General features: G+C 43.7%; 1 protein-coding gene across 1 annotated transcript in view; it reads left to right on the forward strand.

Annotated features, from left to right (window-relative positions):
• ugcg (UDP-glucose ceramide glucosyltransferase) overlaps positions 1 to 16,027 on the forward strand; it is a 57,651-nt gene that overhangs the window by 36,611 nt on the left and 5,013 nt on the right. Inside the window, exons 6-8 of the mRNA XM_068030647.1 lie at positions 11,161 to 11,339; positions 12,489 to 12,575; positions 15,815 to 16,004. Coding sequence (XP_067886748.1) covers positions 11,161 to 11,339; positions 12,489 to 12,575; positions 15,815 to 16,004 — 456 coding nt within the window. The remainder of the gene's footprint in view (positions 1 to 11,160; positions 11,340 to 12,488; positions 12,576 to 15,814; positions 16,005 to 16,027) is intronic.

The following is a 16,027-nucleotide window of genomic DNA, read 5'->3' on the forward strand; positions in this document are numbered from 1 at the left end:
ATTTGAAATCATTTTCTTGGTATTAAAACTCCATCTCCAACCACTTCCTTGTTCCCTTGCACCCTGCAAGTCCTTTTCCTTCTGTATCTGTCCTGGTGGGGAGGGGGGCAGTGGAGATTATTTATTTATTTAGAGATACAGCACTGAAACAGGCCCTTTGGCCCACCGAGTCTGTGCCTACCAACAACCACCCATTTATACTCTTCTTTCTTTGGCCTCCTTATCTCGAGAGACAATGGGTAAGCGCCTGGAAGTGGTCAGTGGTGTGTGGAGCAGTGCCTGGAGTGGCTAAAAAGGCCAATTCTAGAGTGACAGGCTATTCCACAGGTGCTGCAGAAAAATTTGTTTGTTGGGGCTGTTACACAGTTGGCTCTCCCCCTGCGCTTTTGTCTTTTTTCTTGCCAACTGCTAAGTCTCTTCGACTCGCCACACTTTAGCCCCGCCTTTATGGCTGCCCGCCAGCTCTGGCGAACGCTGGCAACTGACTCCCACGACTTGTGATCAATGTCGCAGGATTTCATGTCGCGTTTGCAGACGTCTTTAAAGCGGAGACATGGACGGCCAGTGGGTCTGATACCAGTGACGAGCTCGCTGTACAGTGTATCTTTGGGGATCCTGCCATCTTCCATGTGGCTCACGTGGCCAAGCCATCTCGAGCGCTGCTGACTCAGTTGTGTGTATAAGCTGGGGATGTTGGCCGCCTCGAGGACTTCTGTGTTGGAGTTACGGTCTTGCCACCTGATGCCAAGTATTCTCTGGAGGCAGCGAAGATGGAATGAATTGAGACGTCGCTCTTGGCTGACATACGTTGTCCAGGCCTCGCTGCCATAGAGCAAGGTACTGAGGAGACAGGCTTGATACACTCGGACTTTTGTGTTCTGTGTCAGTGCGCCATTTTCCCACACTCTCTTGGCCAGTCTGGACATAGCAGTGGAAGCCTTTCCCATGTGCTTGTTGATTTCTGCATCTAGAGACAGGTTACTGGTGATAGTTGAGCCTAGGTAGGTGAACTCTTGAACCACTTCCAGAGCGTGGTCGCCAATATTGATGGATGGAGCATTTCTGACGTCCTGCCCCATGATGTTCGTTTTCTTGAGGCTGATGGTTAGTCAACCAACAACCACCCATTTATACTAACCCTGCAGTAATCCCATATTCCCTACCACCTACCTATACGAGGGCCAATTTACCTATCAACCTGCAAGTCTTGGCTGTAGGAGGAAATTGGAGCACCCGGCGAAAACCCACGCGGTCACAGGGAGAACTTGCAAACTCCGCACAGGCAGTACCCAGAATTGAACCCGGGTCCCTGGAACTGTGAGACTGCAGTGCTAATCACTGCGCCACTGAACAACCCATTTTGCCAAATCATTTGCAACTGCGCTTTCAAACTCCAAGCTCCCTAGTGTTTTGTGGCCTTTCATTTGCCATGTTACTTCTGCAGTATCAATTTGCTGAACAACTCTCTCTCGCTGCCACCTTTGATGCCCATGTTCTAAGCAAAACCTTTACCCTCTCAAATTCCAGTTGATCCCCCTGGTATGGGACCCCCCCCCCCCCCCACCCCCCCTTGCCTCAAGTTCAAGGTTGCAGACTTGAGCACATATGGTGTGTGATTGCTTTAGCCGTCTTTCTCCAGACCTAGCTGGATCATGTTGACTACTATTCAGTCTCACTCTCCTGTCAAATGCAACACTCTACTTTCAGAGTCATAAAAAGTAGGAGTAGACCACTCGGCCCTTCGAGCCTGCTTTGCCATTCAATAAGTTCATGGCTGAACTGATTACTCCACATTTCCACCTACCTCCAATAACATTTCACCCCTTGCTTATCAAGAATCTATCTACCTCTGCCTTAAAAATATTCAAAGACTCTGCTTCCACAGCCTTTTGAGGAAGAGAATTCCAAAGACTCATGACCCTCAGAGAAAAAATTCTCCTCATCTCTCTCTCTCTCTCTCAAATGGGTAACCCCTTATTTTTAATCAGTGACCCTGGGTTCTAGATTCTCCCACAAGGGGAAACATCCTTTCCACATCCACCCTGTCAAGACCCCTCAGGATCTATGTTTTAATCAATTCGCCTCCTTACTCTTCTAAATTCCGGCCGATACAAGCCTAGCCTGTCCAAACTTTCCTCAATAGACAGCCTGCCCATTCCAGGTATTAGTCTAGTAAACCTTCTCTACACTGCCTCCAGCATATTTACATCCTTCCTTAAATAAGGAGACCACTACTGTACACAGTACTCCAGATGTGGTCTCACCAATGTCCTGTATAGCTGAAGCATAACCTCCCTACTTTTGTATTCAATTCCCCTCGTGATAAGCATTCTATTAGTTTTCCTAATTACATGCTGTACCTGCATACTAACCTTTTGCAATTCATGCACTAGGACACCCAGTTCTCTGTGCAATCTCTCACCATTTAGAGCTTTTTTATTCTTCCTGCCAAAGTGGACAATTTCACACTTTTGCCACATTATACTCCATCTGCCAGGTCTTTGCCCACTCACTTAACTTATCGATATCCCTTTGTAGCCTCCTTATGTTCTCTTCACAAGTTACTTTCCTACCTATCTTTGTGTCATCAGTAAATTTAGCAACCATACCTTTGGTCCCTTCATCTAAGTCATTTATATAAATTGTAAGAAGTTGAGGCCCCAGCACAGATCCCTTTGGCACACCACTCGTTATATCTTGCCAACCAGAAAATGACCCATTTATGCCTACTCTCTGTTTCCTGTTAGCTAGCCAATCTTCTGTCCATGCCAAAACGTTACCCCCGACACCATGAGCTTTTATTTTCTGCAATAACCTTTGATGTGACACCTTATCAAATACTTTCTGGATATCTAAGTACAATACATCCACCGGTTCCCCTTTATCCACAGCACATGTAACTCCGTCAAAGAACTCCAATAAATTGGTTAAACATGATTCCCTTTCACAAAACCATGTTGCCTCTGCCTGATTGCCTTGAATTTTTCTAAATGCTGTGTATAATGTCTTTAATAATAGCTTCTAACATTTTCCCTAAGACAGATGTTAAGCTAGCTGGCCTGTAGTTTCCTGCTTTCTGTCTCCCTCCCTTTTTGAATAAAGGAGTTACATTCACTATTTTCCAATCTAATGTAACCTTCCCCGAATCTAGGGAATTTTGGAAAATTAAAACTAACACATCAACTATCTCACTAGCCACTTCTTTTAAGACCCTAGGATGAAGTCCATCAGGACCTGGGAACTTGTCAGCCCACAGCTCCAACAATTTGTTCAGTACCACTTCCCTGGGGATTGTAATTTTCTTGAGTTCCTCCCTTCCATTTCCTGACTTGCTGCTAATACTGAGATGTTACTTGTATCCTCTATAGTGAAGACCGATGCAAAGTATCTGTTCAAAATTCATTTGCCATTTCCTTATTATCCACTATTAATTGCCCTGACTCACTTTTTATAGGACCAACGCTCACTTTGTTAACTCTTAAAATATCTATAGAAACTCTTACTATCTGTCTTTATGTTTCTAGCTCGCTTTCTCTTGTACTCCAATTTTACCTTCCTTATCAATCTTTGTCATTCTTTGCTTTTTTTTATATTCTGTCCAATCTTCTGATCTGCCTGCCATCTTTGCGCAATTATAGGTTTTTTCTTTAAGTTTGATACTATCTTTAACTGTTTTAGTTAACCATGGATGGCTGGTCCCACCTTTTGGAATTTTTCTTTCTCGTTGAAATGTATCTATTCTATGTATTCTGAAATATCCCCTTAAATGTTTGCCACTGCATCTCTATTGACCTAAACCTTAACCTAATTTGCCAGTTCACTTTAGCTAGCTCTGCTTTCATGCCCTCGTAATTGCCCTAATTTAAGTTTAAAATGCTAGTCTTGGACCCACTCTTCTCTCCCTCAAACTGAATATAAAATTCAAGCATATTATGATCGCTACTACCTTGGGGGCGCCTTGATTTTGCGGCCATTAATTAATTCTATCTTGTTGCACGATACCAGGTCTGGTATAGCCTGCCTTCTGGCTCCAGAACGTATTGTTACAAGAAATTATCCCAAAAACATTCTATGTACTCATCTAGGCTACCTCTGCCCATCTGATTTTTCCAGTCTGTATGCAGATTAACATGCCCCGTAATTATCGCTGTACCTTTCTGACACCTGCCATTATTTCTTCCTTTGTACCCCATCCTACAGTGTGGTTAATGTTAGGTGGCCTGTACACCACTCCCACTCCTAAAAGGCAGAAGCAACTGTGCTTCCTCACTACTAGTTTTCTCTTCAAATACCTCTCTCCAGCCCTCGCCTCCAATAAGAGCGAGGAGCTCGTGGAGGTCTTTGTCACCGAGATTGATGTATCCATTCAGCTGCCTCTGCTGCTCGCTTCTCTCTCCATCACCCACCCACCCCCCTCCCCCAAACTGCTCCAACCACCAAAGAAGACCTTTCTCTGGTTTCTTTCCCATCTTCCCTAATACTCTCTCCAAATTCATGAGAGTCCCACTTCCTGCTCCATTGATCTCATTCCCACTAAATGACTGACCACCCAACTTCCCTTTCTAGCCACTATGCTAACTAACATTCCCTCCCCTCGGATGCAGACCCGAACCTCTTGCAAACCATTATCCCATATCCAACCTCCCTCTCCTCTCCAAAGCTCTTAAACACATCGTCAGCTTTCAAATCTGTGCCCAACTTCCCTGAAAATCAATCCTATGGAAACTTGGGGGAAAAAAATCAAGTGCGAAAATGTCAGGCCACCATGTCTTAGCTATCATTGTCTTCCTGATGGTTGAAATAGTGTATAATAACCAAAAAGGATATGTTTTTATTGCACATGATCACAGGGTTTCAGCATAAGTGGAGTACTGAGGAAGAACAATATATGTGAATAAATTTATGATCCTTGGGAAAAATAAAGAATCTGCAGTTTCTTCACAAATCTGAGTTGTGATTTGAGCTATTCTGCATTGCCTAATGTGGAATATTTAAATAGACTCTAGTAAAACATAGTTGACTCTTAAAAGGAAGTCTTTTAGTACATTATGATGTACTAAAGAATGGCAACACACCATCCTGGAGTCAGAGTTATACAGCACAGCAACAGGCCCTTCGGCCCATCGTGTCTGTGCTGGCCATCAAGCACCTATCTATCCTAATGCCGTTTTCCAGCACATGGCCTGTAGCCTTTTATGCTTTGGTGTTTCAGGTGCTTATCTAAATACTACTAAAATGTTGAAGGTTCCTGTCTCTACCATCCTGTCAGGCAGTATGTTCCACATTGCAACCACCTTCTGGCTGAAAAATTGTTTCCTCAAATCCTCTCTAAACCTCCTGACCCTTACCTTAAATCTATGCCCCCTGGTTATTGAAACCGCCACTAAAGGAAAAGGTTTCTTCCTATCTATGCCCTTCATAATTTTGTATACCTCAATCAGGTCCCCCCTAAGCCTTCTCTGCTTTAAGGAAAACAGCCCTAGCCTATCCAATCTCTCTTCATAATTGAAATGCTCTAGCCCAGGCAACATCCTGGTGAATCTCCTCTGCACCCTCTCCAGTGCAATCACATCCTTCCTATAGTGTGGTGACCAGACTGTACACAATACTCCAGCTGTGGCCTAACTCGCGTTTTATACAGCTCCATCATAACCTCCCTGCTCTTCTATTCTGTGCTTCGGCTAATAAAGGCAAGTGTCCCATATGCCTTCCTAACCACCTTATCTACCTGTGCTGCTGCCTTCAGTGATCTATGGACAAGTACACCAAGGTCCCTCTGACCCTCTCTACTTCCTAGGGTCCTACCATCCATTGTATATTCCTTTGCTTTGTTAGTCCTCCCAAAATGCATCACCTCACACTTCTCAGGATTAAATTCCATTTGCCACTGCTCTGCCCATCTTAACAGCCCATCTATATCATCCTGCAATCTAAGGCTTTCCTCCTCACTATTTACGGCACCACTAATTTTCATGTCATCTGCGAACTTACTGATCATCCCTCCGATATTCACGTCTAAATCATTTTTGTACACTACAAACAGCAAGGGTTCCAGCACCAATCCCTGCGGTACACCACTGGTCACAGGCTTCCAATCGCAAAAGCAACTCCCGACCATCACCCTCTGCCTCCTGCCACTAAGCCAATTTTGGATCCAATTTTCCAAATTGCCCTGGATCCCACGGGCTCTTACCTTCTTAACCAATCTCTCATATGGGACCTTATCAAAAGCCTTACTGAAGTCCATGTAGACTACATCAACTGCTTTCCCCTCATCTACACATCTAGTCACCTCGAAAAATTCAATCAAGCTTGTTAGACATGTTCTCCCCTGACAAAGCCATGCTGACTATTCTTGATTAATCACTGCCTCTCCAAATGGAGATTAATCCTGTCCCTCAGAATTTTTTTCCAATAGTTTCCCTACCACTCATGTTAGACTCACCGGCCTGCTATTACCTGGTTTATCCCTGCTGCCCTTCTTGAATAACGGTACCAAATTTGAGGTCCTCCAGTCCTCTGGCACCTCTCCTGTGGCCAGAGAGGATTTGAAAATTTGTGTCAGAGCCCCTGCTATCTCCTCCCTTGCCTCACATAACAGCCTGGGATAAATCGCATCTGGGCCTGGGGATTTATCCACTTTTAAGCCTGCTAATACCTCCTCCCTTTCAATGCTAATTTGTTCGAGTATATCAAAATCCCCCTCCCTGATCTCTACACCTACATCGCCCTTCTCCATAGTGAACACAGATGAAAAGTAATCATTTAAAACCTCATCTACGTCCTCCGGCTCCACACACACATTGCCATTTTGGTCCCTAATGGGCCCTACTCTTTCCCTGGTTATACTCTTGCTCTAAATATACTTATAAAACGCCTTGGGATTTTCCTTTATCTTGCCTGCCAGTGTTTTTTCATGCCCCCTCTTCGCTGTCCTAATTACTTTTTTAAGTACCCCCCTACACTTGCTATACTCTAGGGCCTCTGCTGTTTTCAGCCCTTTGAATCTGCCATAAGACTCCTTTTTTTTTTTCCTTATCTATATCCCTTGACATCCAGGGTTCCCTGGAATTGTTGGTCCTACCCTTCACCTTTATGGGAACATGTTGGCCCTGAACAGTCTGTTTCCTTTTTGAATGACTCCCACTGGTCTGATGTAGACTTTCCTGCAAGTAGCTGCTCCCAGTCCAGTTTGGCCAGATCCTATTGAAATCGGCCTTCCCCCAATTCAGTACCTTTATTTCTGGTCCATCTTTGTCCTTTTCCATAACTACCTTAAATCTTAGAGTTATGGTCACTGTCCCCAAAATGCTCCCCCACTGACAATTCTACCACTTGTCCAGCTTCATTCCCTAGGATTAGGTCCAATACCGCCCCTTCTCTTTTAGGACTTTCTACGTGCTGGCTCAAAAAGCTCTCCTGTATGCATTTTAAGAATTCCGCCCCCTTTAAGCCTTTTGCACATATATTATCCCCTCTAATATTGGGGAAGTTGGAATCCCTAACTATCATTACCCTATTATTTTTACACCTGTCTGAGATTTGCCTACATATCTGCTTCTCTCTCTCTCCCTAACTATTTGGAGGCCTGTAGTACACTCCCAGCCAAATGATTGCCCCCTTTTTGTTTTTAAGTTCTACCCATATGGCCTCATTTGAGGAACCTTCTAAGATATCATCCCTCCTTACTGCAGTAATTGACTCCTTGATCAATAGTGTAATGCCACCACCTCTTACGACACCCCCCCCCCCCCCCCCAACCCCCTGTCACGCCTGAAGATTCTATACCCTGAAATATTGAGCTGCCAGTCCTGCTCTTCCCTCAACCATGTCTCTGTGATAGCAATAATATCATATTCCCATGTGTTAATCAACACCCTCAGTTCATCTGCCTTATTTGTAAGACTCATTGCATTAAAATAGATGCAATCCCGCCTTGCATTATTTGCTTGTTCCTTAACAGCTCAATATTTACTCTGCCTTCCAGACTGACTTAATTTCTCTTCTGTATTTGACTGTGCATCACCTCCTACTGTACCTCCACTCTGTATCCCATCCCCCTGCCAAAGTAGTTTAACCTCCTCCCTAACAGCACTAGCAAACCTCCCCGCAAGGATGTTGGTCTCGTTCCGGTTCACGTACAACCCGTCCAACTTGTACAGGTCCCATCTTGGCCAGAAACCGACCCAGTGATCCAGGAAGCTAAAGCCCTCCCTCCTGCACCATCTCTTCAGCCACGCATTCATCTGCTGTATCCTCCTATTCCTGTACCCACTAGCACGTGGCACTGGAAGTAATCCAGAGATTACAACCTTTTGAGGTCCTGCTTTTTAATCTGCTACCTAGCTCCATAAATTCTTGTTGCAGGACCTCATCCCTCTTTCTACCTAAGTCACGTTTACTGCCACAGAAATGCCTGTCAGATCCCCTGACTATCGAATCTCCTATCACTATTGCTCTTCCACTCTTCCTCCCCTCCTGTGCATCTGAGCCACCCGTGATGCCACGGACTTTTCTCTGGCTGCACTTCACTGAGGAACCATCGCTCTCCAGTTGGAAATTAGCAAGCAAAATAGATTCAGGGGACACCTGCACTGCCTGCCTGCCTTCTCTTATACTGCCTGGCGTTCACCCATTCCCTCTCTGCCTGCATGCTCCTAACCTATGGTGTGACCACCTCCCTAAATGTGCTATCCACATAGTCCTCTGCCTCGCGGATGCACAACGGTGACTCCGGCTGCTGCTTGAGTTCCGGGAGCTCAAGATTCTGTGGCCGTGACACTTCCCACAGATGTGTTCGTCTAGGACAAGTGGTGTGTCCATGACTTCCCACATACCGTAGCACATACATTCCACTTGGTCGAGCTGACCTGCCATACCATAACTTTAAAAACTATTTTTTTTACAATTAGAAGTAGAATAGTTTACCAGTTACTCACCAATCAACGTCTTCCCTTACACCGCTGAAAGAAGCAGCTACTGGAGGCTGAAAAAGAGGTAGAAAGAAAGGGGCCCCTCCCTCATGCACCAACCTCCCACTTTACACTCTGCACTCAAATTTATTTTCTTTATTTATTTAGAGATACAGCACTGAAACAGGCCCTTCGGCCCACCGAGTCTGTGCCGACCAACAACCACCCATTTATACAAATCCTACATTAATCCCATATTCCCTACCACATCCCCACCATTCTCCTACCACCTACCGACACTAGGGGCAATTTACAATGGCCAATTTACCTATCGACCTGCAAGTCTTTGGATGTGGGAGGAAACCGGAGCACCCGGCGGAAATCCACGCGGTCACAGGGAGAACTTGCAAACTCCGCATAGGCAGTACCCAGAATTGAACCCGGGTTGCTGGAGCTGTGAGGCTGCAGTGTTAACCACTGTGCCGCCCCTATATTTATAGTTTCCCCCTCCTTACCAAACTCCCTTAACGCTCAGTGCCCTCCAGCAGCACTCAATGCAGACAAGCAGCACTGGGAGTCCCTGAATTTATACTCTGAAAACAATGCTGTGACAGCACTGCTACAGCTCAGAAACCAGTTTAAGCTAGCTACCTAATTAACTAGCTACAGTTCTTAGAGTGTTCATATACCTGTTTAAAACTGCAAGAAATCTAACTTGCCTCTTAAACAGGGATTTCAATTAATTGCTAGAGTCTTTCAAAGTGTCAGTTATCTCCTTTATAAACATGAAGTTATTAAATGACCATAGGTGCAAAATTTGGCAGAACAGTCCTAATAAACTAGAAGCAGCAACTTTTCAAACTACTTTGATTTAACCCAATATTTAAAAATATTTTGTGCAAATAATTGTTTGAAGCAAAGGGAAATGGTTTTGTTAAAATAATGCATTTTCCCTTGTATATCTATCTGAAACAAAAGAAAAATTGAGATTTTTAGTTATTACATGGAACTGATGAGAGGCCTGGGGCTGAATTTTATGAGGCCTCTGGTGTTGGGGGTCGTAGCAGGGGGAACCCAGAAAATTCTTCTCTGAGGGTCGTGAGTCTTTGAAATTCTCTTCCTCAAAAGGCGGTGAAAGCAGAGTCCTTGAATATTTTTAAGGCAGAGGTAGATAGATTCTTGATGAGCAAAGGGGTGGAAGGTTATTGGGGATAGGTGGAAATGTGGAGTAATCAGTTCAGCCATGAACTTATTGAATGGCGGAGCAGGCTTGAAGGGCTGAGTGGCCTACTCCTGCTCCTAATTCGTATGTTCACTGGTATGTTCATATGATCCCCGACGCCGAGAAGGCCCTGCCGCATTTTACCGGCAGCAGCGAGGCCTCGGTGCGGCCCGCTGCCACTCGGTGGAGGGGCCTTCATTTCAATATGGTAATGAAAGTTAATGCATGCAAATTAACTTACCTTGTCCCGGCAGCTGTCCCACCCCATATTCCGACCGCCGGCCGCAAATTCTGCACCTTCGGAACTCCTTTTGGAGTTCCAAGGCGTGACACTGGTGGGGAGGGGGAAGGAATGAAATTATCAAGGTGGGGTGGGGGGGGGGAGTGGGCAAAACACTTTTTTTATTGGCTGTGGGGGTGGTGGGAAGGGGTTGAAGGAAAAATGCAGCTAGGTTGGGGGGAAAAGTTTGGGTTGGGAATATATTTAATTTTTGTGATTATAGGCCCATGACCAAACATTGTGGCGCGCTTATACATTTCAGCCCCTGATGTGCATCAGGATAATATTCGATTTTGGTTTGTTGGCAGTAATGTGGCCTTAGCATTGACACTGTGGGGAACAACATACTGTTCATCCTGAGCTGCTACCCAAAGGCTGATATTGATGCCCTAAACTGATACTGGCAAGTTCTTGTTATGTACTTTGCTGTAAGTTAGTTTAAGGAATCTGTATCAGTTCCTGATTGGTATAATTTACATCATTGAATGCTGATAGCATTGTGTTAATGCAGATATTCTCTTGAGTTGGGCTGCTATTGACTGGATGCAATTTGTGGTGTTTATTTGAAATGATGAGTCTGTTTTTTGCAGTTTAGTACTACATGTATCTATACTTTTCAGTTGTATAGAAGACATTTGTACTGTCTTTTAACATTATATAAAATGTAACCCAGTTTTGGAAACTTGACTGTGAATTTGTAATCAAACAGTATATTTCTAAACTTATGCCACTTCATTACTTTGTAGGTGTACTTTGGCACATCACATCCAAGAACATATATATCGGCCAATGTAACTGGCTTCAAATGTGTAACGGGAATGTCTTGTCTGATGAGAAAAGATGTATTAGATCAAGCTGGAGGGCTTATTGCTTTCGCTCAGTATATTGCTGAAGATTATTTTATGTCCAAGGCGATAGCAGACAGGTTAGTATTTGGTAATTCATAAATACACCACTTTTAAGTGCCAAAAATTAAATAACTGAACATTTAGTTGATCAGCTATTTCTGGTGTTTAACTATTCTGTTCCTGACTACTTTCTGTACTGAATTTGTTTTTGAAAGAGCGTTTTTTTGGTAGCACTATTGGCATTGAGGAATCAAGCCTCGGAGTGATAGGGCGCAAGAGCTCCTTTCCATTTCTCCACCTGGTGCATCCAAGTTTCAACCAGGATTGTTTACCAAGCAAACACAAGGTTCTTGTCCAGAGGGAAGGAATATTATCTCGTCCTATTGGAGCACTTCTAGTAGTTGTTTGCTTTTGCAGTACCTGAATGTGACTTTATTGGACTTGTTGAGGCAATGCGTGGCCTTCACTCTGGAAAGAAAACAGAAGTATGGCAAATCAAACCTCTGTTTCTAGACTAGGAGTATGGCCTGTTCTGTCAGTCAGTGGCTGATCTGTATCCTAAATCCATCTACCCACCTGGGCTAACAAAATTCTCTCAATCTCTAATTTAAAATTTTTAATTGAGCTAGCATCGACTGCTTTTTGTGGGAAACGGTGCCACATTTCTATCACCCAGACTTCTCTGCTGTGAATGACTTGGCTCTGAATTTAAGGTTATGTCTCCTTGTCCTAGACTGCTCCTTCAGAGGAAAATGTTTCTGTCTAGCTATACCCTATCAATTCCTTCCAAAATCCTAACCATCCTGGTTGAAACTGGGATGCACCAGGTGGAGAAATGGATAGGAGCACCTGTGCTCTATCACACTCCAAAATTTGTGTGGCACTCCTTCCAAGGTCAATATATCCTTTCTGAGAAGTACCTTATAAAACAGTACCCAATTTACAGGTTCAAGTTATTTAGAATGAGAAATTCGTAACTCATCTGAAATCCCAAAAGGCATTTGCACTTTTCTTTTTTTTTAAACCTTCTTAACAGTGGAATTCTTTGCAGGTGGCAGTGGGTTGATATCTTTGGCACGTGATGCATTGTAATTGCTTCAAGTTTGCATGTAATAATCAGCTGAGCAGGATATAATGTAGCCAGTATTTGTTCAAAAATAAAAACTCTTAAATGTTTTTGAAGGTGTGATCTGAATTTTGTTAATTATGCTGATTTCATTTTTTAGGGGATGGAAATTTGCTATGGCAAGTCAAGTAGCAATGCAGAATTCTGGCAGCTATTCCATTTCTCTGTTCCAGTCACGAATGATCAGGTGAGGCATTTACAGCTGGTTTGTGTGATATTCTAGGCTGTCTGTATCTTAATTGCTGTCAAAGAATTTATGCCTGTTTCTTCCCCTGCACCGCTCTTCAATCCTAATGCAGTTACTACAGCAGCAGCTTGCATGTATATAGTACCTTTATCAGAGAAAAAGATTGCAAGCCACTTCACAGAAGTAAAAGGCAGAAATTAACAAAGCTGAAGGAGATATTGGAAGGGGTGACTAAAAGCTTGCTTAAAAGAGAGATGGAGAAAGTGGAGTGGTTTAGGAGGGGAATTCCAGAGTTAGAGGCCTCAAAGACTAAAGGCGCATCAACCAACAGTGTGTAAAGGGAGTGGGGAATGCACACGAGGTCAGAGTTGGAGGGAAGACATAGAACTCTTGGAGAGTTGCAGGGCTGACTGTGGTTTCCCTGATATGGAGGCTTTGAAAGCATTTGAACTGGAGAATGAGGATTTTAAATTAGAGGTTGTGAGGTACTGGGAACCAATGTAGGTCCACAGGAACAGACAGCTGAGTTTTGGGTAAACTGGATTATGGAGGGTGGAGAATGCGAGCTGGCCAGGAGAGTATTGGAATAGTCAAGTCTTGGTGGTAAAGGAGCAGTTGGGTGTTTCAGCAGCAAATAGTCTGAGATGGAATGCAAACAAAGATGATTGCTTCAGTCTTCCCAATAGTTATCTGGAGGCAATTGCAACTCATCCACAATCTGGTATTAAAAAAGCAGTCTGGCAACCCAATTGTGATGGAGGGGTAGCTGGGTATCATCAGCATGTGTAGATCTCATGTCTCTGGATGATTTCACCAAAGAGGCCACATGTAGATGTTGAAGAGGAGCGGGTTAAAGATGGATCCTTGGTGGACACTGAAAATAATGGTAGTGGGGGTGGGAAGAGTAGCCATTGCTAGTGATGATGTGACCTTGATTGGATAGATAAAAGTGGAAGCAAACTAGAGCAATCCCACTGAGCTTTGGGGGTGGATGGTGTGGTCAACCGTATCCAAGGCAGAGAGATTCTCGATATTCAGGAGAGATCATGCACCACGGAGGATATCACTTTTGGCTTTGGTTAGGACCATTTTGATGCCGTCACAGGAATGGAAACCCGATTGAAGAAATTCAAAAGGAATTGGAGATCGATTTGAGAGTCAACATGGTCCAAGAACTTGGGAGAGGAAAAGGAGATTGGAGAAGAGAAGAGGGTCAAAAGTGGGTTTTCGGATAAAGGGAGGGGGATAACATCAGGGAATGAACCATTTACTATGTTGGTCAGCATGGGCCCAGAAAGGAAAGTTGAGTGATCAGTTGTTTAGTGGGAATGGGATCAATGCAGCAGCAGTAAGGCCATATTTACCAGATGAACTTGGAGAGACGATTAGGTGAGCAAGGGGAAGGGAGGAGCAGTGGAAAAGCTGAAAGAGTCTCAAGGTAGCAAAGGAATGGGTTTCGGTAGTAGATCGGTGTGGAGAGAGAAATGTTGAGGTGAAAGTAGGCAGTATTTCTGATGGTGAAAATAGGGTTGATGCCAGTTGTCTTTGAGCAGACCTATTTTCAGAGATTTATCCAGAAACTAGTCATTCTGTCCCTTGACAGTTGGATTAAAATCTTAATTGCCAAAATAACCTTGCAGTATTGCAATAATCCCACAACTCCACCTCTTTTCAAGGCTCCTACAATACATCAAAACTGCTTTGCTATTTTCTGTGATTTGATGAATTGGACCCCATCGTTTTTCTGTTATTATAGAGTCAGAGTTATACAGCACAGAAACAGGCCCTTCGGCCCATCATGTCTGTGCCGGCCATCAACCACCTAACTATTCTAGTCCCACTTTCCAGCACTTGGCCCGTAGCCTTGTATGCTATGGCGTTTCAAGTGCTCATCTAAATACTACTTAAATGTTGTGAGGGTTCCTGCCTCTACCACCCCTTCAGGCAGTGTATTCCAGATTCTAACCACCCTCTGGGTGAAAAAATGTTTTCCTCAAATCCCCTCTAAACCTCCTGCCCCTTACCTTAAATCTATGCCCCCTGGTTATTGACCTCTCTGCTAAGGAAAATCTCTTCCTATCTAACCTATCAATGCCCCTCATAATTTTGTATATCTCAATCATGTCCCCCCTCATCCTTCACTGTTCTAAGGAAAGCAACCCTAGCCTTTTCAGTCTCTCTTCATAGCTGAAATGCTCCAGCCCAGGCAACATTCTGGTGAATCTCCTCTGCACCCTCTCCAGTGCAATCACATCCTTGCTATAGTGTGGTGCCCAGAACTGTGCACAGTACTCCAGCTGTGGCCTAACTATCGTTTTATACAGCTCCATCATAACCTCCCTACTCTTATATTCTATGCCTCTGCTAATAAAGGCAAGTATCTCATATGCTTTCCTAACCGCCTTATCTACCTGTGCTGCTACCTTTAGTGATCTATGGACAAGTATGTATTGGAAAAGTAGTCATGGAATTTGTAGGCCAAATTATTTTAGGACAGGTAGAAGTAGCAGTAGATTAATGGGCATGGGTTCAAATTGTAATCTTAAATGTCATTAGAATTCTATTCGTCAGTGCATGCATCTGACTACTCTTGGCTGGGCTCCTAGAGTATATGAAAGGTTTCACTCTGGTATTTCATAGGTCTGAATGCTTCATCTTTTTTGAGTGGGGAAAGATCGGGAAGAGTTATTTAATGCCACGAAAGCTTTCAGTTATGCAGAACAACATCAGTTAAAGTTTGTAGATCTGAAAAGAAAGACTTGCATTTATATAGCATCCTTCACAACCTCAGTACGTCCCAATGTGCTTTACAGCCAGTGAAGTACTTTTGAAGTATAGTCGTCACTATTGTAACAGGAAACACGGCAGCCAATTTGCATACAGCAAGGTCCCATGAACAGCAATGTGATAATGACCATAATCATCATTTTAGAGATGTTGGTTGAGGGATAAATATTAGGGGCACTAGGGGCAGCTTCCCTGTTGTTCTTTGAAATAATGCCATGGGATTTTTTACATCCACCTGAGGGGGCAGATACGACCTTGGTTTAATATCTCATCCAAAAGACCTCAGACAGTGCAGCAATCTCTCGGTATTGCAATGGAGTGCCAACAACCCACAAATTTCTGATTCAGATTAGAATGCCATCCAGTGAGTACCACTTAAGGTAGAATAACACACAGATGATGCAACAAATTGTTTTGAAAGTTATTAATTTCTTTTTCATTTTCTCAATAAGGTGGTCAAAATTGCGTATCAACATGCTACCTGCTACAATTATATGTGAACCGATCTCGGAGTGCTTTGTTGCTAGTTTGATAATTGGATGGGCTGCTCACCATGTCTTCAAATGGGACATTATGGTATTTTTTATGTGTCATTGCTTGGCATGGTTTATATCTGATTACATCCAGCTCAGAGGAGTTCAGGTATGTGTTATTGGCTGTCTCAC

Source organism: Heterodontus francisci, chromosome 4, assembly GCF_036365525.1.
Source record: "Heterodontus francisci isolate sHetFra1 chromosome 4, sHetFra1.hap1, whole genome shotgun sequence".
NCBI lineage: Eukaryota > Metazoa > Chordata > Chondrichthyes > Heterodontiformes > Heterodontidae > Heterodontus > Heterodontus francisci.